This window comes from Oscarella lobularis, chromosome 12 (genome assembly GCF_947507565.1).
Source record: "Oscarella lobularis chromosome 12, ooOscLobu1.1, whole genome shotgun sequence".
Lineage (NCBI taxonomy): Eukaryota > Metazoa > Porifera > Homoscleromorpha > Homosclerophorida > Oscarellidae > Oscarella > Oscarella lobularis.
Window position 1 is genome coordinate 44704 of NC_089186.1, and position 23467 is coordinate 68170.

Consider the following 23467-nt stretch of genomic DNA (forward strand, 5'->3'; position numbering starts at 1 on the left):
TTCACAGGGCCTAAATATTAAATTGAGGGACTACTCTTTGATTCACAGGGCCTAAATATTAAATTGAGGGACTAATCTTTGATTCACAGGGCCTAAATATTAAATTGAGGGCCTAATCTTCGATTATAAAGTCCTACAAATTAAATTGAGGGCCTAATATTTGATTCCAAAGGCCTAAACTTTAAATTGAGGGCCTAATGTTTGATTCACAAAGCCTAAATATTAAATTGAGGGCCTAATCTTTGATTTTAAAGGCCTAAGTATTAAATTGAGGGTCTAAGTTATGATTCTAAAGGAATAGGAATAGGAATAGGAATAGGAATAGGTAAAGGAATAGTATAGGGGCGGTTAGCGAGAGTGTTGCACGTGTTTAGCTGAAGTGTTGGACCCCTAAAGCTTTGGTGGATGCTTCCTATTTTCTAAATGTCTTTTAGCGTCCTAAATGCACCACTGCTTTTTCCCTTTTCTATATTCTTCCCTATCCTAATCATGACGCACGCCCATTCGCCGGAACGGGGTGCGTCATTGCGAGCGGCTCGAAACCTCTAACTACAAAAGTCGCTAAAAATAGCCGCTCGCCAAACGGAAATGACGTAGCCTAACACGACTTCTCGAACAAAACACACGAACAACACTGAAAGGATCCTCTAAGGGGGGACGATTATCGTTTAGACATTAGTCCTAGCTAGCGTTGTGCGTGGATGGAATGCGCTTGGGGGCCCCGGCCTAGGGGATAAACACGCACCCACACAAACATGCACGCGTACGCGAGAAACAAACGCGCGCGAGCGAAAAAAAGGAGCTACAAATTCCCCCGCTTACCTTGCGACGTCCTCTTCGCTCCGATGAGCTCTTCGATCTTCGTTCTACTCGACGGCGCGTCGTGTCGTCTCGCGTTCGCCGCGTCCACGCGCGTGCGAACGATCTGGAAGGAGAATTCGACGCCTGCATAGTGAATAGACGCGATTGGCTTACAGTTTCGGCGTTGGAGAGACGCGTGCTTCGTGCGTGCCTCGCGCGCGTTCTCTCGCGCGATCTGCACAAAGGGACGCTGCAATTGCACGCGAGCACTCTGGCTGAACTTACCGCGCTGCGCTGTGTGGCTTCGATGTTCGCCACGTCGTCCAGCCGAACGAGTCCGGACACGCGCTCGCGAGAGAATGAAATTTTGTTTGCGATGCGCTTTCGCTTGGTGCGCGAGGCGTCAAAGGGCCGACCAATGGGATGACGCGCTGCTGCGGCCTAATTAGTGTTTGGCAGCTGCGAACGATTTGATTAGATGAGAAAGTAATTTGAACGGTGCTCCGTGTCTGCGGTATTAATTAATTAAGTTCGCCAAATTTGGTGATTTCCGATTACGCCCAGAAAAGAAAATTCGAATCTTTGTTGCACGTACACTTTTAATTAATAAACGAGTACTACTAATCTAAGCAAGCAGTGCGTCTTCTAAAACGACCAGTCCTAACACACTCGAGTACAGATGACATCTATAATATTTCGGCATCTGGTTCGTATCTAGAGAAAATGAGATGATGCCAAATCAAAATCACTGAATAATTGATTGAAGATGGATGTAGTGCTAACTTTTTTAAACGACTTCGAAGATCTTTTAATTGCTCGTTTTTCTTCGTAAGCATTTTTTTCATGTTTGTAAATTGAGCCGTTTCGCCGAGTTTCTTTTCCAATTCCTAAAATCATTATCCATTTTTTTCACTACTTAGTTCCAAGTATGAAAAATCAAACCTTTTCAGCATTTTCAAGCTTAGCTTTGATAGCCAACAATTCGTGTTTGGTTTCTCCCAATTCTTCCCTCAATTTTCCATCGTCTTCACCCCCAGCAGATTTTCCACTTAAAACTGGATTTGCCTTTGATTGTGAAGAGGTTGTTGGAACAACATCCGATGCTGCTGACTAGAAAACAAGAAAATATCTCATAAAACTATCTTCCAACTGATTTTTTAATTAAATACTGATTTGGTTTCTTTTGCTTTTAGAGCTGCTTCAGCTTGCACTAATTGACTCTTCAATTTCCCTTTTTCTTCCAAGGCATCATGAGCCTAAAAAAAGAACAAATAATCATTGTAGTTCAATAGGAAAGAGTCTCTTCTTTCCTTACCTTTCCTTCTATCATTCGCATTCGTTCCTTCATTTTATCATTTTCCTCTTTCAGCCGAGAAATTTCCTATACAGATATAGAATCAAAAGAAATCCTCAGTGAGTCCACACTAACCATCTGCAGAAGAGCACTCCCACCAGCCTCATTCAACGGCTCCAATTTCGTCTTGGCTGCTGGAAGAGTCTAAGTACATAATACATTATTCTATTTTATAGTTGTCTGCCCCCCTCCCTGTGGTGCAACCTTTGAAGCTGTTGCAGATCCTAATCCAGAAGAAGCAAACTGTTTCTCTTCAAATCGAGCAATTTCCTCAATCAATTCCCTTCGAAATAAATCACAAATACGAAAAATTGACTTTTCGTCATCTTACTGATTCTCGAGCTCAGAAACGTCGGCACTCAACTTCAGATGCCATTTCTCCGCCTGTCGAAAAACTTGACGTAGCAGAAGAACGTTCGTATGCGTCGTATGAATCAGTTCCGATTCGACGTCGCCCTTGACAACGGCGCAAAGACCGAATAACATGTCCCGTAGTTCTTCGGCTGTAAACGTCTCCTCCGTCAATCTAGACGAGACGAAAACGCGTAGAATGCACGTTATAGACATCTATTGCACGTACCTGCTTTCTTTTAAATCGTCGAACGCCGAATCGACGGTTTTGATGCGCTGTGCGCGCTTAAAACGCGCGAAGCGAAGATATTTGACGATGGCTTCCGTGTGGTGCTCATTTAGACCCACTTCGGAAGTCTATGAACGAGATAGGCCACGTATAGACTGAGCTTATCGTCGAATACTCACCATCGCGTGTTTTGATTCGGTTAGCGCACGCGAGAAGCTCGACTACGCCCTGCTTGTCGATTTCACTTTGAGCCCTTCGCAACGGCGCGTAAAAATGGAAAGCGAAGCGGAGATTGCAGGCGATAAAGAAGCGGCCGCTATTGTGTATGAAATGGTGAAAGGAGCCACTCTACTAAAGGCAGGACGCACCGTAAGAATTCGCGATTCGCAGCGAAATGTCTTCGAGTTAGAGCGATGTCGCATGCTACGTTCGTATTTGCAGCCTAGTATTGCATGCCTCCTATATAAAAGAGCGAATCATTAGTGCACTGTCCGTTAGTTTCAAAGCTAAGTGGCATTCAGTTAGAGTTACGTAACCAATGTCTCTGAAACATAGTGATAGGCACTTTGTTTTTACATAGGGAAAGCCTCACTTTCGACGTTTTCAACTATCAAACGGTACGATTTTATATGTGCTACACTGTTTTTAATTAATTAATTAATAGATTCGTTCAAGGCACTAATACCGCATTTCTATAGATTTGTCTCGCGTAACATGGGACTCAGCAAAACACAAAGACGCTGGAGGTGTGAGCTTTGAGTTGAAATCAAATAATTTCACACATTTCGTCACTCCCCCTCAGTTTTAATATCCCAGATGACGGAAATTGTTCACGGACAAAAAACCAAAGTATTCGAAAGCTCGCCCGTGCCAGAATACGAGGTGTGTGCGTGTGTGACGACGTCTCTCCCAAAAGGAAATTCCTACTCTATGTTATGTCTTTATTTATTTAGCCCTTCTCCTTCTCCGTTCTCTATCACAAATTCTCGGCGAATCGTTCTCTCGACGTCGTGTGCAAAGACAAACGCGAATACGACATTTGGACGCGAGGTCTCGAAGCTCTAATGCGCGGATTTCGACATCTGAAAGCGGTGGAAGAAGCCGCCAAGGAAGCGGACAAAGAAAAACGAGCAACAACGACGGTAAAAGCCTCACTCTATAAGCTCTTTCAATTTCAATTTCTCTTTATGAAGAGCGTTTTTGACATTCAAGGTCAAAGCAAATTTAAAAACGGTTATTAATTCGCGTTCAGTCTACGTGCCCCCCATAGTCCTATCATAGATGCATGTGACATTTACACGTGGGGTGCCGGGGCGCGCGGGATGCTCGGTCACGGCGACGACGTCGACGAAAAAACGCCGCGGGTCGTCGAAGCGCTTTTGGGTCGAAACATGAAAATGGCCACGTGCGGTTCACATCACACGATGGCACTAAGCGGTAAAAATCTATTTTGTACAAATTAATTATTTATCGTCGTTTTAATTAATTAATTAATTAAGTGGGTGGAGAGGTTTTCTCGTGGGGCTCGGGTGCGAACGGTCGATTGGGGCATGGGAATGTGCGTGATCGATATTTACCGATTATGATTGGGGAATTGCGAGGAATGGATGTCCAGTCAATCAGCTCTCATGAACACCATTCGGCCGCCGTATGCGGTAAAATTTATCTTTATTTATTTAATTCTAACCTATTTCTTGTTCCAGATAATGGTGACTTGTACACGTGGGGTCGAGACATGGGTGGCAGTCTTGGATACAAGTGCGAGAAAAGGCAATTAATACCTCGGCGTCTTGACATTCAAAAACAACGAGCTTCTTTGGTTGCCTGTGGCAACACTCATACATGCAGTAACCCTAACCGTCGTCATATAATTATTTATTTACTTACTTATTTCGTAGTTGCTACTGATGAGGGCGTGGTTCTCACCTTTGGAATGAATGAGGAAGGCCAGCTTGGACACGGAAATGAAAGGTCGTCTGTCAAACCCAAAGTAGTAGAAGTGCTACAGGGATCAAACGTCATAGCAATCGCATGTGGACTAAAACACACAGGAGCAGTAACAGGTAAAAAGAAAATATGATATATAACATTCACCTATTTCGTTGCTAGACACTGGAAAACTGTGGATGTGGGGAGCAAATGAATTTGGCCAATTAGGGACAGGGGATCGCATAAAATCGCTCTATCCAGCAAAAATCGAAAGTCTAAGGTACCGTACCCTATCACACTATAGTACTAGATGCCCCTCTAAAACCCTCATTAGAGACTATGAAGTGTGTGACGTCAGCTGCGGGGACTCTCACAGCGCAATATTGATCAGTGAGTGAGAATACAAAACCTCATTGCTTTCATTAGTATATTAATTTATTTAATTGAGGCAATGGTATTGTCTATTGCTGTGGATTGAACAAGGACGGACAACTGGGTCAGGGAACGACGTCACAACGCTCCGAATTTTCCAAACCGCAGCCAGTCAGCACGCCAACCGGATGCAAAATAATTCAAATTGCATCCGGCGCGAATTCCAACGCTGCCGTCTCAGGTCTCAGAGAAACACGGGAACTAGTCATCTGACATTTACTTCTATAGACTCTGGACGGGTTTTCACGTGGGGAAGTGGCTCATCGGGATTGCTAGGACATGGGGACACAAAAAATAGGTACTTACATAATAGAATTAATTTAATTAAAAATTAGACATTTTTCTCTTCAGATTAATGCCTACTGAAATTGAGAGTATGGCAGATAAGCACGTGATCCTCGTCTCGTGCGCCCAATCGCACATGGCTGTCACTGTTGTACGATCTTGGGTCCCAGACGACGAAGCGAAGAATTGCATGGCATGCAAATTGAAATTTACGACCGTTCGACGCCGGGTAATTAATTAGTTAATTAATTAATAATTAATATGTCTATTTTTTGATGTAGCATCATTGCCGTAAGTGCGGTGGATTGTTTTGTGACGCGTGTTCGGCCAAAAGATATCCGCTATTATCAATTGGATATAGTGATCCCGTACGTGTTTGCGATCGCTGTCATGCCATGCTTACGTCATGATGAGAGGGAACAACGACGAAGAAAGGAAGGAAGGGAGGGGTTGGGGGGTTGGGGGTTCTATTACTTTGAGACCATTTTTGCTTTCTTGCCTTCCAAAGCGCTTAGCTTGCCTTGTAGCTTTTTCAAATTTTTTGTTGACCTATATACACGGTTGCGTTTCTATAGAAATAATATTGACTCTTTCACTACGGCGACACCTACTGTGCAAGTGTTCTTTGTCGCTCTTTCTTGGACTTTTTGTCGAGCGTTGGAAGTTTGAGATCGCTTAACGCTTCCGCTCGCAAATCGTTCTCAACCCGAATTTTCATTTGAAGTTCGTTCATCTGCTCGTTAAACACTGCAGTACAAAACAACGAAAAGATCCGTGCATTTTAATTATTTAATCCATCCATAATAATTTACCTCGATTTGAAGCTTCCGCTGCTAACGACCTTGGCGGCGGCAAAGGCGGCGGAGGTGGTGAGGACCCCGAAGGAAGCGGCATAGGCGGTCGCGTCACATTGGAAGAAGAGTAACGTCGCATAGGCTGACGCCCTTCGCTAGTAAGCTGAATTGATCCTTTACACATATATGCCGTATATACGCACATATAGTACTTTTTCTGAATATTATTTACAAACCTCTTTTGCCTGTGATTGGCCCGCTGGCTTGCGGTGGTACGATCTGTTGCGAGGTAGGTCGGCTTCGTTTCAACTCTTTTTCCTTAGAAGAAATCGAGATTAAATAACGATTTCATTATCGTTACCATATGGTTACCGCTTTCGGTTTCAAACACGGTTTCGCGAGAGTTTCTCCGGTCGACGAAAGCGGATGCTTATGGTAAAAATCGACCAAAAGTTTTAGCGTGGGAAATGATCGCGATTGGCCAAAAACTTGATAGCGACTCGATTGAGGATTCTGATCGACTTTGAAATGCTTTATTCGCGAATTGTGACTAAGAGCGTCGGCTAATTGAAATGACGAAAAATATTTTCTTTCCGAACCTTGTTGATATTGAATAGCCGAGTCCACTTTCGCTAGATCGTATTATAAATAGACACTCAGCTTGAGGCTTCTGAGCGAGTAAGAGAGACGTCGCTTCCGCTCTGGTCATTTTTCCAAAAAACCAACTTTAATTAAAAAAGAACCCCACGTAGATATCATATAAACTACAATTAAGAGGGAAAACTCTTACTCTTGCTGATCACGTTGGGAATCGGAAGAAGCTGATCGAGTCGGTTTCTTAGTCAACATAACATTACATACTCAAAACGAGTACTAGTCTAAATTTCCTTACTCGAACTTTCTTCTCTGCCCAATTCTCGCGCGGCTTCTGCGCCCACGAGACGCGCCGAATAAACGGACGTTTGACAGTATAAGGATCCTCGTCAGCGGCGGCGCCGGCGCCTGAACCTTGAGCTCCGGAGCCGCCGCTGGAGAGCCCGGGTAATTCCAAATATTCGTCCTCGGTCTCGGCAACTGTGGCGTTGCCTAGCAATTCCAGATAGTCTCCATCGCCACTATTTCCCAACATATCCAGATAGATATCTTCAACGTCTTGATCTTCGACAGAAAACGGGTCTCGTCCTGCCGCCGTCAATGCCGGTTTTGGCGGAGAAACGGCCATATTTTTCTGTATAGAGAATTGTCAAGAAAAAATCATCGTGATCGTGATGCATTCAAGACCTCCGCATCTCGTAGTTGCTGCTTTTGATCTTCTGTAATGTCAACGTATACGCACTGCTCATCGTCGTCGTCGTCGTCGTCGTCTTGGTTATTGACTTCTTCAGTGGGTGCACGGATGGGTGCACGAATCTCCTTCTTGGGCTGAGGTTCCTAACAAAAATAAAAACGTTTTCGCTTGTCATACTAGAGGAGAGTGCTCGCCTTCTTCACAGGTGCTTTAAAGGATCTATTTCGAATTGGTAACGGAGGCGCTTCCTCTTTATCCTTCATATTATTAATAAGAACTACGTCGTCCCTAAGTTTTGAGAAGGTCATCTCACCTTGGTTTGTGAGACCTTTCTAAGAAAAACGGATTGCACTTTGCTGATGCCACAGCCATCTGATTGCAATTTCGCTTCCGGTTTATCTTTAACCGATTTCGAACGCTTCTCAAATTGTTCCCTCTTTAAACGATACTCTTCCTTTCTTTGAAGACGCCGTCGAAAAGCTTCGCAACAATTATACGTATTCTTCTCAGTACGTCATAATGCAAATCTTTTACATTACCTCTTTGAATCCTAACTGCTGCTACGTACATTGAGCGTAGCATTGTCTCCAACTCAATACCATTCCAGTCTTTCAGCAAAACCTAAAATTTTAGTTTTGTGGGTGGTGGTGTTGATGACTCGTAATTATTCACGTGGTAACATTACCTGGCTTTCCCCTACAGCTCCTCCTTCAATACGACAACGTTGAAGAATGCGTTCACAGTTTTCTTTCGTTGCAGGAACGTTCGTTCGATCAAAGGCAGTTACAGAAAATCTTAGGTAAAAACGTCTCCATGAATTCTATGTGCTTCTGTATATATATATGTATATATACACCTCTTGATGAAGTCTTGATGAGTAAAGCGAAGTGGGTAGCCAAGAGCGGACATTCGAGCGGCATCAACAATGCCAAACTGTTGAATCTGCTGAAGAACGCACTCTCTGTCAAAAACGCCGGCTTTCTATTTCCGAAAAAATTTATATTCGTAGAGTGACTTCAATAATTAATGACAAACCATTTCTTTGTTCGGTTTTATGCAACGAACAAAATGAGGCGTAGTCAGCTTTATTCGATTCACGAACGCATCCAATCCATTCTAGAAAAAGTTAATCATTGATTTCAAGTAGGAGAAAACTAAACTAACCCGCAAAATTCCCAGCTTCGTTTTCCCTTCCAGCTCAGTTTCATCCCAACTATCGCTAACTTTTCCAAAATTCTACACACACCTCTATATAATCTTCAATAACCTAGCATAGCGTACGTTTACTTCAGCAATTCTCTTAACTAAAGAGCAGGAAGACGATTTGAGAGCGGCAACGACTTCCTCAGGAAAACGATTGTGATTTTGATCGATCCAATTCGTTGAATCGTATATCACTTCTCCAGTAAAATGTACGACGCCAAAACGAGTAGAGGAATTCTAAATTTAACCTAATCTAGTTGAATTATCATATCTGTTATATGTCACTTGCCTGAACGGGAAACCAATGTTCTGTTTCTGCTGGAAACGATTTAACCAAAAGAGAATCGTCACTACCTTCGTTGATGACGTCAACGAATCCTCCGGTCTGTATAAAGTAATTCAGATATGTATCCCTCTCACTGAAGCTAGCAAACCTTAAGAAAAAGATCAAGAACCGGCTCGTTGTCATCAAATTCAAAGTCATTCCACTCCAGTCCTTCAGAACGATATTGATCCTAAAGTAGGACGCGTCTGGGTTATATGCAAATTATTAGACAACTACTACTACCTCTTCGTAAAGTATGAGTCTCTGCCAAAATAACTGCTGAAACGCTTCGCTGACTAAGTTTGAGCAGAGCTGCTCAAAACCGTTGATTTCAGTGACTTCCGCTTCTTTTACGTCAACGACAAGAAGCGAAGACAGAGTGGAGCGATCAGCGGAATCGACGCTGGAAAGTACGCGATTGCACGACTTAACTAAGAAGCGAAGTTTATCTTAATTAAATATAATATATGATCGTCTGATGCGCAAACTCACCAAGCCAATTGAAAATCTGAAGATGCAATTCCCGGGCAACCAAATCAACAAGATACTGAGTCTTCTGAAGACTCTTCTTGCACAAAAGCGACTTTTCCAACTTTTTGACGTCATCAATCTGCAGAAGATCGGCGACGCATTTCAGCACGTCATAATTCGCCACCGACGTAAAACCGCTTTCGTCAGCTCGAAGACCGTTTCCAACGGCAACGGCATGTTGCCCAACGGAAACGGCAAAAAACGCGGGAAAGACGATCGCCGCGACGCCGAACGAACCAATCTTTGATTGCAATTTTTTGGGAAGCGGAGACTCCTTATTAACGATATCAAACTTAATATCGCCCAGCCTCACTATCGCATTCAATATACAAGCGATTCGCTCGCGCTCGTTCTCCTTAAGGCCAAGCATATCGAAAGCGAGTTGCATGCGAGCGTACGCGGCTATATCATCCGGGACGGTTTCCCGCCGAGTGCCCAAGTAACGATGCTTAGACAAATCGCTTTTATCGATTCCCGCGCGCGCGAGAATTTCATCCGAAACCCCGGCTATGAAGTAATAATACGCGTGAAACGCGTCGCGTTTTGATGACGTCAAAGAGGAAAGGTCCAAATCGAAGCAGGGAACGCGCGCTGATTGGAGCGCACTTGTTTTCGGATTCAATCCGAGTTCAATGACGCGACTAAAACGACTGGAGTCGTCGTTGAATTCGCGCGGGAGACGCGCGTTACCGAACGCTTCTTGGAGACGCGCGGTTTTGAGAAGATTGCCCCGGATTACGGATTGATTTTTGTTGCGCGAACGAATGAGGGAAGAGTCGAGAAGAAATCGAACGATTTGCTTCGCCGTTTGACTCTTCCCCGAGCCAATTTCGCCCGATATGAGAACGGTTTGATGATCGCCCGTTGCGGCGAGCGACGACAACGCCGAATCCGCCGTCGAAAAAATGTGCGGAGGATTCGAAAAAACGTTCGAACCTTGATAACGCACAATAAACTCTTCACTGTAAATAGGAAGAGCTTTAAGCGGATTCAATGCCACGACAACCCGACCAGCCAAAGTCTTAATTAAATATCGTTTTAAAAGAAGAAAAAAATTCAAGTTTTGATATCAAATACTTACATAAATCTTGTGTTCTTGCCATCGTTTTTCCAGTTCGTTGAGAAGTTCTTCGGCTGTAGTATTGCTGCAGCGAGCGAGATTGTCCACCCCGAGAGCCGTATTCTTTGGGAGTGGTTCATCGTCCGTCTGGGCGGGGCTCAAAGGAGGAGGGGTCTCAATGGAAGATAACTCGCCGGTATTCGCTTTCCCGAGAGTCTCTGTCATTTACGCTGCTTCAAAACTCTCTACCTTCACCGTAGATGAGTGCGTTCAGTGAAAGATGTCACAGTACAGTTCTGAATCGTGCTCACGTGAAGATAAGTTGCACGTGATGCGCGTAGAACCCGTCGATGTGTCAATACTCTATTGATGACCTGCATGAAAAGACAACATCACAAATACCTCGAAACTAAACTATCAGCGATGACCATTCGAGAACACAAAGAGCAATGGGCCAGCTCTCCAAAAAGAAAAAGAAGAGCGAAGGTCTCGCTTATAGGAATACCACTCTTCGTATTCTAGTAAGAGAGCGTGGTCTTCGCTCTTCGTATTCTAGTAAGAGAGCGTGGTCTTCGCTCTTCGTATTCTAGTAAGAGAGCGTGGTCTTCGCTCTTCGTATTCTAGTAAGAGAGCGTGGTCTTCGCTCTTCGTATTCTAGTAAGAGAGCGTGGTCTTCGCTTTTCGTATTCTAGTAAGAGAGCGTGGTCTTCGCTTTTCGTATTCTAGTAAGAGAGCGTGGTCTTCGCTCTTCGTATTCTAGTAAGAGAGCGTGGTCTTCGCTTTTCGTATTCTAGTAAGAGAGCGTGGTCTTCGCTCTTCGTATTCTAGTAAGAGAGCGTGGTCTTCGCTCTTCGTATTCTAGTAAGAGAGCGAGGCTCTCATGTAAAAAATACTAGAGCTTACGTCTTGTTTTTTTTCTCACGTCCAAATCCTTTTTTTGTGGCGATGTCGACTCTTTCTCTCTTTGCTTTCGTCTCGTCCTCTCGTTCTACATTCGATTGAACGCTCAGAGCGCAGACGTCATCTCGCCATGACCTTCTTCCGTTTTTTTCTCTAGAGAGCGAATCTATGTCTAAACGATCGATCAATGGCGTATGCGTACCGTGAGAACGTGTTTCGCAGCGAGCATTCGGCTCTCGATAGCTTTCGCTTGTCGCTGCGAGTCCGGTTCCTCGTCGGGGACCCATCGTCCCACGCTGCAGAAGAAATGACGAGCCCTCCCACAAAACTACTATTTTTAGAAGAGCTACGAACCTTGATCGCGTGCGTTATCATCAACTAACATTTGACAGTTGACGAAATTTCCAAGGGAGACCGACGACTTCGACGAGCCCAATCTCTTCGTTCATCATCCAAAAGGCATTGTCACTCATGAGTCATTCCTAGAACAGTAAGAAACAACCGTTATCGATCGCCCTCCCTCGTTTGGAAACCGTCAGCGTAAGAAGGAGACCGTTTTCCCAGCGCACGTACAATCTCGCGTACAATTACCGATCCCGCAGAGCATCGCGAACGCTCCCAAACCCGAAACGAGGAAGCCAAGGAAAAACAAACATACCTTCGTGTCTAGGGCAAAAAAACGATGCGACTCTTCCCCATCGTCGTCGCTATCGTTCTCGTCATCGTCGCGCCGTCTTCCGGCACTCCGACGACACTGAACAGCAACGCGACGTCGTTTCTTCTCTACAACGTCGGCGGAGCGACGCTGAAACGATTCGCTTTCGCCTTTCGGACGCGCGCTAGCACGGCTCTTCTTCTTTATCAGGATTCGAGTGCCGTGACGAGCGATTATCTACTCGTGCGTCTCGTATCGGGCACGATACGCTTGAACGCAATCGCTCGCGATGTTTCGGTGACCCTCGCGGGGGGTCCCGTCGTTTCGGACACCTGGCACACGATTCGAGTCGATATCAATCGAACCGATGTCGTCATGACGATCGATTCGCAAATTCCATCCCGCGTGACGTCATCCCTCGGTTCCCTATTGGTTCTCACGAGTGAGGTATACGTGGGAGGAATTCCGACGTCCCAATCCGGGCCCTTTTCATTGCGTGACGTTGTCGGCGTCCCGCGATTCGTCGGCTGTCTTGACGACGTCACGTTCGCGTACGGCTCGGGCGGCGCCGACGACGCGCTTCGCGTAGTCACTCCCGCGCGCGTTGACGGCATCGTGGCCGGTTGCGTCGACATATGCGCCTCAAATCCGTGTCGTTACTGGGCAACGTGCGTCAATTATTACTCGCATTTCGAGTGTGATTGCGCACTGACCGGCTACACGGGAAGGCTCTGTCAAACAGGCAAGACCATCGCCGCTCCCCTAATGATTCTCATCTTTTTTTTTCTAGAAGCGGCTGTAGTTTCTCTTCAGGGCGCCCAATACGTTGCTTACGATGTGAGCAGTCGGCCTCTGGGCGTCTCTCCGCTTCGCGTGCAAGCGCGTCTTCGTACCACGTGGTCCCACGGTCTCGTTCTCTATTCTCAATCGTCTAGTGATGACGCATGGATACGACTTGAAGTAGTTGACTCTAAACTCCAATTTACTTACCAATTAAAAGACGGCCAAATTCTTCGCGTCATCGAACAATTTCTAAAAGTTGATAATAACGATTGGTACAGTGTTGACATTCGCCAGGAAAATGACGTCGTTACCATGACAGTGAAATCGTTTGTAACATCCCCATACATTTCAAATTCAACTTTTTCTTCTTCTTCTTTCACTCCTTTTAATGGCATCTCTTTCAATGACGTCATATACGTCGGTGGACTTCCTGCGTTTCTAAAATCAAAAATGACGTCATTATCCGGATTCATAGGATGTCTTCAACAGGTGAATATCAACGGTATTGACGTCATAAAAAACGTCGACTCTTCTCGCGCCTTTTTCACAGGCGGTGACGTCAAATTTTTATGCCCCTTCGAACACATTACGTCGATTAATTTTCCGACGCAAGCGTCTCGATTAGAAATTCCCGGTTGGAATTTCAGCCTATCGGCCGACTTTCGAACGACCCAATTGGACGGCATTCTCTTCTACGCGTCGACGCGCTACGCGGAGGCGACGTTTCAAGTGCACCATCACAACGGTCACGTGCACGTAGAATCTTCAATCTTCACTCTTGTGATACCTCTAAATATCAGCGACGGCTATTGGCATTGCTTAAAGATTCGCTACGATTACGCTGGAAATGAACTGATTGTCGCCGTCGATGATTGGATGATTCAGCACGTCGTTCCTTCACTGAGAACGTTAGTGAATGATTTGCGCGGGTCTCTTTTATACGTTGGGCAAAAGGGGGCTCCCACGAATAGAGCAATAGTTCCTGATGATTGGGACGGTATTCCGGGCTTTGTTGGATGCGTCAGAAACGTCAAATTTGACGGACGTCACGTGGACACTTTTGAATTATTGACTGATGGACGAGGCGTGGATGGAGTCGTGGGGAGTTGTCCAGCTGAGGCGAATCATTGTCTTTCTAACGCGGGGGCGTGCCTAAACGGAGGAAATTGTACGAATCATTATGACAGGTTTACGTGTGATTGTTCAAAGACGAGCAATCGCGACGGAACTCAATGCGAATACAGTAAGAAGAAATACATAAATGAATAAATAATCAATTATTTTTTGTTTTAGATTTGCCTATGGATGTTGTCTGGCTAAAGAGCTCTCAGTCGTTCCTTGATACATCAGTTAGAAGCACTACGTCTCCCTCTCCCCTAACAATTTCCTTTGATTTTAAAACGACTCGCCCTTCTGGTCGATTAGTTACATTCATGACCCAAGTCAACGGTGCTATTTTCCTCACTGTTAGCCTAACTCAGGCAGAGATAGTAACCATAGACTACAAGCAGGGATATAGCGTCGTATTTCTCGAAGAGGCTACGGGTTTTAATAACGGGAAATGGAGAAAAGTATCATTGTCTATATACCCAGACAGAATCCGGGTTTCCATCGATAGCAAAACAAGGACAAAATATTTTCAATCAAAAATTGACCTAGTCTATCCAAAATGGGTAGTGATAGGGAAAACGTCTTCTGCACGCGGCGAAGGCATCATTGGATGTTTGAGACAGTTGCTAGTGGATACGAAACGCATTGACATGGAATCGCTTGTGCTCTCAGCAAAGGAAGACGTCGAAAAAGGGTGCAAGGGATCGTGCAGTTCGTCTCCTTGTCAAAAGGGAGGAACGTGCATCGAGGGATGGGGCTCATATACGTGCAATTGCGACGACACTCCCTATAAAGGACCGCATTGTAGCAAAGGTAGGAATAAAAATAATAAAGTTAATAACTAATAAAGTCTTCTATTTAGCGGGTCATAGTGCTCGTTTTGATGGGAACGGAATAGTGGCAATCCAGTATCCGCCCCAATATATCCCAACTACGTATTTCCATACAATTCAAATCGGATTCTCCGCTACGTCATCAGGAACGCTCCTACACGTTCAAGGCAGCATGGGACAACAGACTCACTTTCTACGCATTGACGTCAGCGCGGGTCGTGTTGCCATGACAATGAAAATCGAGAACGGGGCCGCGGCGACAGTCGAAATCAACGACGATTTCACAGACGGACGCGACTACGGTCTAAGAGCTCATCACCAGGGAAAAACTATAACGCTCGAAGTCATAGGAGTCGGTAAAGAATCTGCCCTTCTTCCGGGTTTAGCACCAAAGTTTTCAAACCAAATTGGTTTCGACGTGGGAACGGGGAATTTCACGGGGTGCATATGGGATGTTAATTATAATGGACTAGAGCCGTTATCGTGGATCAGGGAGATGGTGACCATGACTACATATGACGGTTTTAACGTATCAACGGAAAACGTCACAATTGGTTCATGTGGGCCCACTGCACCTACGATTACGAGTGAGGAACCCTCTATGGGAACACAGACAATAGTGAGCGATTTCCCTACGATGGGTTCCAACGCTACCGGGGTTCCAGGGACGGAAAAAATAGAGGAAATGTCGTCCCTTCCTCTTGGAATGATAATCGGTATATCTATAGCGTCGCTAGTTATTGTAATTGTCGTTACCTTCGTCATCGTGACGAAATGTCGAAACGCCACCAGTGAAGGTTCCTATAATGTGAACGAGAGAACGAACGGAGCGGCGGCAGCGGCGGCGGCGGCGGCGGCGTTGTACACGAAAACGAACCCGGAAGTTACCGGGATCACTCCATACGACGTCCAGGGAATTCCTCCTGATCGGTTTTCGACGACGACGCCTCGAACGTCGAACGAGTCGAGTTCCCGCGGCGACGACGCGCTTCGAGCGATGCGAGAGACCAATCACATCGCTTTGAGTAATTTGAATTTGTTGCCGTCAACGGCGCGTCGGCAGGAAATGTCGCCGCCGTCACGAGCGACGTCGTCAAGTCACCAGCAGTGGTTCCTATAATAGAGTATTGTTATAATATGGAAAATAGATGGGGGGATACTTATTTTACTACTGAGGGTATCGCTATGAATATTTTCAGTCTAATATATATGTATAAGAACTAAATGGCGGCTGTGTAGAAAGGATGTCGTAGGAGGGGTTATGCAAATTAGTCCCACGATAAGTTTCGGTTTCAATCTCCATGCAGCGGCATTTGCCGCTCATTCCGCTAGTAAGGATCGTGCTCTCAGTCTTGTAGGAAACCACTCCTTTTTTTGAAGCGTTTGCGGCTATCGGGCAGCATGATCAGACGTCTCCTCAATAAAAAGAAGAAAACCGCGCCTAAAAGTCATTGCAACGTCTTCATCTTAGAGGACGACCATGGCCTGATTGCATGATTGTAATAACGAGGGAAACATGCTAATCCATCTTGTAAGGTGTTTTCCCCAATTAGGCAACGGCTTCCGATCACGCGTCTATTAGGTAACGATTTCAATCACGAGCTTCAACGGTTTCAATCACCAGGCAGCCTCTAGTGCTCTGATGCAGAAGGTACATTTTCTTCAAATTGTACTCTGCTGTGCGTCTCTCTTGCTCACTGACCGCTACGCAAGCGCTGAAGTTACTGCGGTGACAGGCGAGGAATGCTCAGAGCCAATGGGCAATTGGTGTAAATTAGCTGGGGATTGGATTAGCAACAGGCCCGTCGCGAGAAGTTATTTTTCTGTTGCTACCTATCAACGAAGTCTGAATTGGTCCGCTTCTACTCGTATTCTCATGTACGGCGGCCTAGATGCCGATAAGAACCAGATGACCGATTCGTGGATATACTCTATCAAGACAAATTCGTGGACACCGGCAATGCTTCCGAGAAACGGCCAAGAATTCGAGTACCCAGGCCACTGGCATAGTTCCCTGACAACAATTTGCCACACAAAAATAATTTTGCTTAGACAGAAAAAAGATCCTTGGTTGTTTGACGGTGCCCGGGAAGAGTGGGTTCACGTTTGGACGTCTTCACCTGTTGAGGCTGTTCTTTCTTCTCTCGTAGAATATTCGGTTTCTGCCGTTCCAAAAGAAAGAAGCCCGTGCCAATGCAAGGAATCTGTTTTAGTATATGGCGGACAAGTAGCTATTGATTCTAAATGGTATAACAAATTGTGGGAGCTGCAATGCATTGATGATAGCGGTGACATCATACGATACAGTTTGATAAACATTCCAAAACAATCGCCGACGTCCTCGTGGCCGCCAATGCGAGCTAACCCAATTTCTTTCTCAATAAACGCGGAGATGTACACACTGGGCCTCCACATTTCACCGAACTCCTCATGGCTGCCAAATGAACATGGAGTGATAGACGAAGTTTGGAAATTTGACATACGAACATTGACGTGGACGCCGCTTGTCATCCCAACTTTTGATAGCTCCTTCAATTTACTCAAAAACACGGCAGTTTTTCATAAAAGAACGGGAGTGTTAATGCTGCTAAGCAATAGTACTGTTACATTTTACAACGCTGCTGAAAGTATCATCGTATCTACGAGAACAGGCGACTGGTACGGTAGAACGGATATACGGTATGTACCAGTAACAGACGACTCAGTGACACGCTTCGCTAGCAGCATAATTGGTGTTGATACTGATCAAGGCGTGATGCTGATAGGGTCACTCTCTCATTCAGACAACTTGGAGGCATGGATAATAGATAAAGATCGACTAGACGTCGTGATAGTATTGCTCGAACAAAGAAAAAGCCCATTACCAGTAAGATTTTCTCTTCAATCGATAGACCCGCCTAAACTAGCTCCCGCCCTCCCTTATTATAAAAGGGCTGTAGAGATGGATCCCGGAGATGCGTGTTCTACAGCACTTTTTGTGGGCGACTTAGTTTTCATTATCAGTTGGTTTGACTTTTGGCAACTGAACTTAAAAGACAGTATGTGGACTTTATACGACTATGACAGGCAGCCGAACTTCCAAGATGCCGTTGCTGTAGTTTTTGGAAAAAACCATCTCGTTGCTTTTGGAAGAGAATTACAGACTGCAGTACAAAAGCCAGTAGAAAAATCAAAATACGAGCTATGGATCTACACGGCTAATCAACGACTATGGACATTTCCGGTACAGCAGAGCAGACAAAGACCCCCAAATCAACCGTATGCGACCTTGACGACAATGCAAAACAAATCGCTGATTCTATGTGGGAGCGAAGACAACGTTGCCGATCTCTGGATTTTGACAGTGAACATTTCCAAGATGACTGCCACGTGGCAAGGCCCTATTATCGAGTCGAAAAGCAAGACGAAGTATCCACTACTAATGATGAGTGTTTATGGTAGAGCCATTCACTCATCAGTCGTAGACAATACTTTATATGTTTACGGCGGAGATCAATACGGACCGTGCAACATGGATGTGATGCAGATAAATCTAAGCAAATCTGTAGACCCTTTTCAGCCAGTAAAATTGCGTGTAGAAAGTTGCGTTTGGGCAAGCGCAGTAGTTGGCAGCTACCTATTTTATACAGCAGATGTCCAAATCGAAGCCACCAAATCTCTACAAATAATTGATCTTGATAGCGGCAATCGCGAAGTGATAGCATTGAACGAGAACATCAGGCATCCAGAATTCTGCCTTGCGACTAATAAAAATAAACTTGTGACATGGATTTCATCAAAGAACTACTATGAAACAGGATTTAGGACTTGGTCTCTCTACATGTTTCAACCAGGTTGCTCTCCTGGAATGTACAGCAAAGATTTCAAAAAATATCCGTGCCGACCGTGCCCACGAGGAACGTTCAGTGACAAACCAGGCACAACAACATGCCACAACTGTCCCGGTGGAATGACTACGCCATTGGGGTCAACATCAATAAAGAACTGCACTTGTGATAAAAACGTCTGTTATCATGGGAAATGCTCAATACAACCAGATTACACAGCTCTGTGCATATGCAACGCGGGATTTACAGGAAGAAATTGTCAATATCCCGCACACTTTCTCATCGGCTTTGGATCAGTGATTGGTACACTTGTACTTGTGGCATTTCTCTATTGTGCTGATCGAATAAGAAAACATCGAAAAGCAGCATCGAGCAGAGGTGAACAACTAGAAGAAACACAATTTGTGCTGAATCAAGCAAAACAAACGTTGATGGAGCTGTCTAACATATGGTCAGTTGAAACTGAAGAAATCTCTTTCAAGAACGTGATTGGGCGTGGATCGTTTGGCGACGTGTGGAGTGCCGAGTATCGCGATCAAATCGTCGCTATCAAGGTGCTCAAAATCAAAGCCGACGACTGCACTGACGAACAACTGAAAGAGTTCAATGACGAAAGCGAACTATTAAGATCAGTCTTTCACGCAAATATTGTTCGCTTCATCGGAACGGGTAAAAACGTCGAAGGCAAGCCATTCATTGTGCTCGAGTATATGGAACGAGGTTCGGTGCGACACGAGTTGGACACTAATTACGCCTACACACAAACGGAACTGAAGCTTCAAGTCAAATGGGCTATGGATGCAGCAAAGGGCATGCGCCATCTGCACGCAATCGAACGAATGCACAGAGATCTCAAGGGCGACAACTTGCTGATCAATGATCGTGGAGTGGTCAAAGTGGCTGATTTGGGATGCACGAAACTCGTACCAAAGATCACAAAGGGTCACGAGACCAGGAGAGGGACAAAGGCCGTGGGAACGGCTCTATTTCGAGCCCCTGAAATAATTCGTGGAAGGGACTACGATTCGTCTGTGGACGTCTACAGCTACGGAATTACCTTGTGGGAAATCCAAACAGCGAAGCATCCTTATGACAATCAGCTCCAGCTGGGCGCAACGGTGAGAGATATTTTAGATCGAGTCGTTGGAGAAGATCTTCGTCCGGAGTTTCCCACCTACTGCGACAAAGAAATGAGAAAATTGACCCAGTCATGCTGGCACAAAAGCCCGTTTCGTCGGCCTACCTTTGATGACATCATACACAAGTTGAAGGCAATAAGCTCTCGCGATCTCATAGGTGAGATCATTACCTGTAAATAAATTAATGAAATTAGAGAATCTGTACACTTTATTAGCCCTTAGGATTAATTACTTTACAATTACTGTACTACAATGCTGATATAATGTAGTAAACTACGAGGTAATTACTCTCATCTAACCTATCTGACGTTTGTTTAGATTTCAATTAAGGATCTTGTGCGCAGTCTTCTCAAAATGCTGTTGGTAAGTAACCACTCTTTTTCAATTCTTTTTCACCCTGTTCTGTCTACCGTTTACGTTTGAAGTGAAGGATCGTTCGCGCAGTCTTCTTAGGGTACTTGCGGAAAGAAAAACTCATTTCCCAAACATTTTAGCTGTTTTTGTGATGCTTCAGTCTATATTTTTTACGTTTTACGTGCACATGTTTGTCTCGCCGAGAAAAGCAGCCAACCCGCCGTCTAGTAGCTTCATGGGAGTTACTCAGCCAATCTTCTAACCTAGATCCACCCCTTCATACCTTCCAATGAAGGAAATCTCCCCTTGAGTTCGAAAAACGACGACGTTAAGAAACGAAGGAGGCCCGGATATACACGAGTGTGTACATAAACATTGAGCGATAAAAAAATAAGCAGCAGCAGCAGCAGTCACTCGTGACAAAAACAAATCGGAAATTCAATTAGTCCACCCAAGGACCCCAAAATCCTTCATACCTGTGAATAGCCGCATCACAGGCAGCCGGATCCTTATTCCCGCGTTCTGGATTGTAAAACGTCTCCTGATACTTGGCCAGCTTCTGCTGCATTTGCTTCAGCATATCTCCCATAGAAGCAGCCAGATTATTCCTCTCTTCCGGATCTTCTTTGATATTGAAAAGGCAGCCTGTACCACAGTCCTCCGTTATATCAATTCCGCCTGTCGGATGGCCATCAGTCGTATTGGGAAACTGAGGACCCGTCCATCCGGCAGTGCCAACTTTCCCAATAAGAATCTTATAGTCTCCACTAACCAGCCCCTGGACCATATCGCGTCCACCAATAGGAACATCCTGACGCGGAGACGTCGTGACTTGACCCGAAACATAAGGCCACATATTCATGCTATCAATAGGAGGAAGCTTAGCAGCCGCCGCTTTAGCATCACTAGGATCAACGCCAGCAAAATGACAAAACGTCGCATACCAATCACAAACGGCAATACTCCCATTGAGCTTCTTTCCACGCATCGACTCGGGAACAAATCCACCAGAAACGAAAGCATTGACTCTAACGCCTCCTTGCCAATTGCTCGTCTTGCCTCCCTTGAGCGGATAATTGTTTGCACCGCCACCGGCGTATTCGGGGCCACCGTTATCCGCACTCACCACCATCAACGTGTTATTCCACATGCCCTTCTGTTTGAACGCGTTCGTGACGTTGCCAATAACGTCGTCGAGATAATTCACCATGGCGTGATAAATCTGTCGAGTTTTGTCGTCAATGAAGCTGAATTTCTCCGCATACGATTGGGGAACTTGAAGAGGCGTGTGGGCAATGTGAGGAGCGTAGTAGAGAAAGAGAGGAATCGAAGGATCGTGATTCTGTAGCACCTGAAGCACGTGCTGCTCAAACAGATACTCCTCATAACCGGTTCCGTTCTGATGATACGCAGGCTGCTCAGTCATCCAGAGATCGTTAATTCCTCCCTTTACCCCCTTACAGCTACCGACTTTAGTCGTATAATAATCGTTATCGTGATGAAAATAACCGAAGCTCGTGTTGAAGCCACGTCCGAGAGGAATGTGATCTCGCGTTGCCATGCCAGCGTCCCACTTTCCGACCTGATGCGTAGCGTATCCACCCTGTTTCATTTTCTCTGCAATAACCGTCATGTTGCGTGGTATGCCTTGAAATCCGCCAATGGGATCTTTGGCGTTGTGCATCGTTGCGTCTCCGTTGTTGACGTTCACGTGAATGGGGAGGCGTCCGCTGAGGAGGGAGGAGCGAGTCGGCGAGCAGACGTTGTGGACGTAGTGATGATCGAGTTCAATTCCTTCAGCGCATAATTTGTCGAAGTTGGGCGTTTGGACTTCTTTCGTTGCCACGGCGCGGTGGTAGCCGACGTTCGACCAGCCCCAGTCGTCGACAAGGACCATGAAAATGTGAGGCTTTGCATCCGCCTTGGATGCAGACACTAGAAGAAAAGCTCACGTTAATAAATGCAGTGAGACAGTAATTCCGTAGTCATGCCACATAATGTATATACGCGTGAACTCGGTCTTCATACCTGCACTTAGAAACCCAAGCACTAAGGCGCTGAAGCTTTTGATGCAGTGCATTCTGGGTGGTAACTAATCACGCGATTAGGTCATGAGATGAGCTCTCACGCTTTTCACGCACTCCCAGCCACCATTTCGAAAAACCAATGAAATTTCAGTGCTTTATTCGGAAAATTCTAGTCTAGTCTAGGCCACGGATTCGTACAGCAAATAATGAAATTCGACGACACGTGACGTCCAGTGATGTACGCATTTCTTGACTGGTACGGTCACTACGGTCACACTACAGCGTAGTTCTCGCGATGGCTCACAAAGGGAGCGCCCTCCTGACAGCTGTGGGGCGTGAACGATCGTACAGCGGCTCGGAATCGAGCCCACGCTCACCTCGATATCCCGTCGTGTCCCGTTCGCGATCAGAAACCGAGTCCACGGCGTCGTCGGTCACGAAAAACAACGAAGAAACTCAAGAAACCGCGTTGCAAGACCCGGATAGATGGGATATTGTCGCAGATGACGAAACCAACATGGCGCACTCTAACGAACCGTTCAGCGCTCGCATCGCCGGCCTCGTCAATCACGAAGACGTCGAATCGGTTCTCGAGCTCCAATCGAATATGCTAAGTCGATTCGAAAAGGCGAACGCGCAAATGGACCGCTTCAACGAGCTATCAGCGAATCGATTCCAAGAAACGCAGGAACTCTTTCGAAATTACACGCGATTGCTGTCGCGAATGAAGCGCGATCTAAACTCGGTCTTTCGACGTATCAAAGATTTGAAGCAGAAGCTCGACGGGCAATTGCCAGTCGAAGCAATGAGAGCAGCTGCACTGGAACGAGATCGAGAGAAAGACGATACCAATAGTGAGGATAACGAACAGTAGCTGATTTTAGGACTTTGTGCTAACATTCCAGCATGTAAATAATAATTTTAAGCGTTTATCTGTACATGTCTGACGTCATGCTATTTAACCCTTGAGCACGTGACTTTAAGCCATATGAATGAAAGTGTTTAACGCCGTTTTCGACGTTATCGCTTGTCTGCGAACGTCGCGGACTATGCGAAAGTGAGTAACTCAATGTTCAAAACGTTATGAAACGGTTTTCGTAGCGCGAAACGCGTGATTTAGTCGAAGATTAGAATGAACCGAAGAGGCCACTCCCACCTAGATAAAACACGCTGATCGTAGCTAAAGAAGGAATTTGACGCACTGTTAGAGTCGTTCAACGGTAGATGACCACTTTCCCTCCATTCGTTCGCGTATTT

The 23467-nt window shown here is 45.5% G+C and overlaps 6 protein-coding genes and 1 long non-coding RNA gene across 10 annotated transcripts; 3 read left to right on the top strand and 4 right to left on the bottom strand.

Moving 5' to 3' along the window:
• Positions 1 to 1382: 1382 nt before the first annotated feature.
• LOC136194052 (leucine zipper transcription factor-like protein 1) lies at positions 1383 to 2957 on the bottom strand. The gene is made up of 10 exons (XM_065983076.1): positions 2915 to 2957; positions 2736 to 2863; positions 2487 to 2681; positions 2360 to 2438; positions 2231 to 2299; positions 2117 to 2182; positions 1971 to 2057; positions 1744 to 1911; positions 1585 to 1688; positions 1383 to 1515 (listed from the first exon to the last, which is right to left on the bottom strand). Exons 1-10 carry the CDS (start codon positions 2915 to 2917, stop codon positions 1488 to 1490), a joined length of 927 nt encoding a protein of 308 aa, XP_065839148.1. The 5' UTR covers positions 2918 to 2957; the 3' UTR covers positions 1383 to 1487.
• On the top strand, positions 2956 to 5985 carry LOC136194048 (uncharacterized). 3 transcript variants are annotated; one of them, XM_065983070.1, is made up of 16 exons: positions 2956 to 3104; positions 3316 to 3352; positions 3434 to 3481; positions 3538 to 3617; positions 3689 to 3877; positions 3929 to 3968; positions 4017 to 4172; positions 4235 to 4390; positions 4439 to 4582; positions 4634 to 4798; positions 4845 to 4944; positions 4999 to 5054; positions 5113 to 5277; positions 5325 to 5394; positions 5448 to 5610; positions 5663 to 5985. In XM_065983070.1, the coding sequence occupies exons 1-16, from the start codon at positions 3009 to 3011 to the stop codon at positions 5789 to 5791; spliced, it is 1794 nt and encodes a 597-aa protein (XP_065839142.1). In that variant the 5' UTR covers positions 2956 to 3008; the 3' UTR covers positions 5792 to 5985. The 3 variants fall into 3 exon arrangements, with proteins under 3 accessions (XP_065839142.1, XP_065839141.1, XP_065839143.1); XM_065983071.1 differs by having other exon boundaries at positions 3018 to 3104; positions 3400 to 3481; XM_065983069.1 differs by having other exon boundaries at positions 3689 to 3968.
• Positions 3887 to 14041, bottom strand: LOC136194045 (myosin IE heavy chain-like). The gene is made up of 32 exons (XM_065983066.1): positions 13761 to 14041; positions 13232 to 13709; positions 13128 to 13169; positions 12972 to 13068; positions 12851 to 12923; positions 12141 to 12796; positions 11837 to 11964; positions 11685 to 11778; positions 11486 to 11635; positions 10894 to 10956; positions 10604 to 10831; positions 9484 to 10543; positions 9235 to 9422; positions 9101 to 9181; positions 8956 to 9051; positions 8751 to 8903; positions 8628 to 8699; positions 8499 to 8579; positions 8320 to 8444; positions 8149 to 8257; positions 8003 to 8084; positions 7777 to 7943; positions 7658 to 7720; positions 7457 to 7606; positions 7068 to 7403; positions 6966 to 7012; positions 6775 to 6900; positions 6548 to 6725; positions 6412 to 6493; positions 6194 to 6349; positions 5993 to 6128; positions 3887 to 5930 (listed from the first exon to the last, which is right to left on the bottom strand). Exons 11-32 carry the CDS (start codon positions 10805 to 10807, stop codon positions 5852 to 5854), a joined length of 3771 nt encoding a protein of 1256 aa, XP_065839138.1. The 5' UTR covers positions 10808 to 10831; positions 10894 to 10956; positions 11486 to 11635; positions 11685 to 11778; positions 11837 to 11964; positions 12141 to 12796; positions 12851 to 12923; positions 12972 to 13068; positions 13128 to 13169; positions 13232 to 13709; positions 13761 to 14041; the 3' UTR covers positions 3887 to 5851.
• On the top strand, positions 11836 to 16088 carry LOC136194046 (neurexin-3-like). The gene is made up of 5 exons (XM_065983067.1): positions 11836 to 11972; positions 12153 to 12879; positions 12928 to 14163; positions 14214 to 14843; positions 14893 to 16088. Exons 2-5 carry the CDS (start codon positions 12165 to 12167, stop codon positions 15981 to 15983), a joined length of 3672 nt encoding a protein of 1223 aa, XP_065839139.1. The 5' UTR covers positions 11836 to 11972; positions 12153 to 12164; the 3' UTR covers positions 15984 to 16088.
• Positions 15158 to 20525, bottom strand: LOC136194056 (uncharacterized). The gene is made up of 7 exons (XR_010671513.1): positions 20467 to 20525; positions 20358 to 20414; positions 20240 to 20286; positions 20129 to 20186; positions 19934 to 19999; positions 19748 to 19867; positions 15158 to 15977 (listed from the first exon to the last, which is right to left on the bottom strand). It is a non-coding gene; the product is annotated as an uncharacterized lncRNA (long non-coding RNA).
• LOC136194047 (uncharacterized) lies at positions 16503 to 20399 on the top strand. The gene is made up of 2 exons (XM_065983068.1): positions 16503 to 19986; positions 20148 to 20399. Exons 1-2 carry the CDS (start codon positions 16506 to 16508, stop codon positions 20156 to 20158), a joined length of 3492 nt encoding a protein of 1163 aa, XP_065839140.1. The 5' UTR covers positions 16503 to 16505; the 3' UTR covers positions 20159 to 20399.
• Positions 20526 to 20536: 11 nt separating the features above from the next.
• On the bottom strand, positions 20537 to 22686 carry LOC136194051 (arylsulfatase B-like). Of its 2 annotated transcripts, XM_065983074.1 has the most exons (3): positions 22588 to 22673; positions 22212 to 22536; positions 20537 to 22118 (listed from the first exon to the last, which is right to left on the bottom strand). In XM_065983074.1, exons 2-3 carry the CDS (start codon positions 22261 to 22263, stop codon positions 20626 to 20628), a joined length of 1545 nt encoding a protein of 514 aa, XP_065839146.1. In that variant the 5' UTR covers positions 22264 to 22536; positions 22588 to 22673; the 3' UTR covers positions 20537 to 20625. The 2 variants fall into 2 exon arrangements, with proteins under 2 accessions (XP_065839146.1, XP_065839147.1); XM_065983075.1 differs by lacking the exon at positions 22212 to 22536 and having other exon boundaries at positions 22588 to 22686.
• Between the last annotated feature and the right edge of the window lie 781 nt (positions 22687 to 23467).

Excerpts from the sequence above, each read along its gene's own strand:
- LOC136194052 (XM_065983076.1), bottom strand. Across the intron at positions 2,439-2,486 it reads GTTTCTGAGCTCGAGAATCA|GGAATTGATTGAGGAAATTG; the intron begins GTAAGATGACGA and ends TTTATTTCGAAG. Across the intron at positions 2,058-2,116 it reads TGCGAATGATAGAAGGAAAG|GCTCATGATGCCTTGGAAGA; the intron begins GTAAGGAAAGAA and ends TTCTTTTTTTAG.
- LOC136194048 (XM_065983069.1), top strand. The coding sequence starts at position 3,009 with ATGGAAAGCGAAGCGGAGATTGCAGGCGATAAAGAAGCGGCCGCTATT. Across the intron at positions 3,618-3,688 it reads CGCCCGTGCCAGAATACGAG|CCCTTCTCCTTCTCCGTTCT; the intron begins GTGTGTGCGTGT and ends TTATTTATTTAG. Across the intron at positions 4,799-4,844 it reads ACACACAGGAGCAGTAACAG|ACACTGGAAAACTGTGGATG; the intron begins GTAAAAAGAAAA and ends TTTCGTTGCTAG.
- LOC136194045 (XM_065983066.1), bottom strand. The coding sequence starts at position 10,807 with ATGACAGAGACTCTCGGGAAAGCGAATACCGGCGAGTTATCTTCCATT. Across the intron at positions 9,052-9,100 it reads TTCTTGATCTTTTTCTTAAG|ACCGGAGGATTCGTTGACGT; the intron begins GTTTGCTAGCTT and ends TACTTTATACAG. Across the intron at positions 7,404-7,456 it reads AGCAACTACGAGATGCGGAG|AAAAATATGGCCGTTTCTCC; the intron begins GTCTTGAATGCA and ends TTCTCTATACAG.
- LOC136194046 (XM_065983067.1), top strand. The coding sequence starts at position 12,165 with ATGCGACTCTTCCCCATCGTCGTCGCTATCGTTCTCGTCATCGTCGCG. Across the intron at positions 12,880-12,927 it reads GGGAAGGCTCTGTCAAACAG|AAGCGGCTGTAGTTTCTCTT; the intron begins GCAAGACCATCG and ends TTTTTTTTCTAG. Across the intron at positions 14,164-14,213 it reads CGGAACTCAATGCGAATACA|ATTTGCCTATGGATGTTGTC; the intron begins GTAAGAAGAAAT and ends TTTTTGTTTTAG.
- LOC136194047 (XM_065983068.1), top strand. The coding sequence starts at position 16,506 with ATGCAGAAGGTACATTTTCTTCAAATTGTACTCTGCTGTGCGTCTCTC.
- LOC136194051 (XM_065983074.1), bottom strand. The coding sequence starts at position 22,263 with ATGCACTGCATCAAAAGCTTCAGCGCCTTAGTGCTTGGGTTTCTAAGT. Across the intron at positions 22,119-22,211 it reads GCTTGGGTTTCTAAGTGCAG|TGTCTGCATCCAAGGCGGAT; the intron begins GTATGAAGACCG and ends CTTTTCTTCTAG.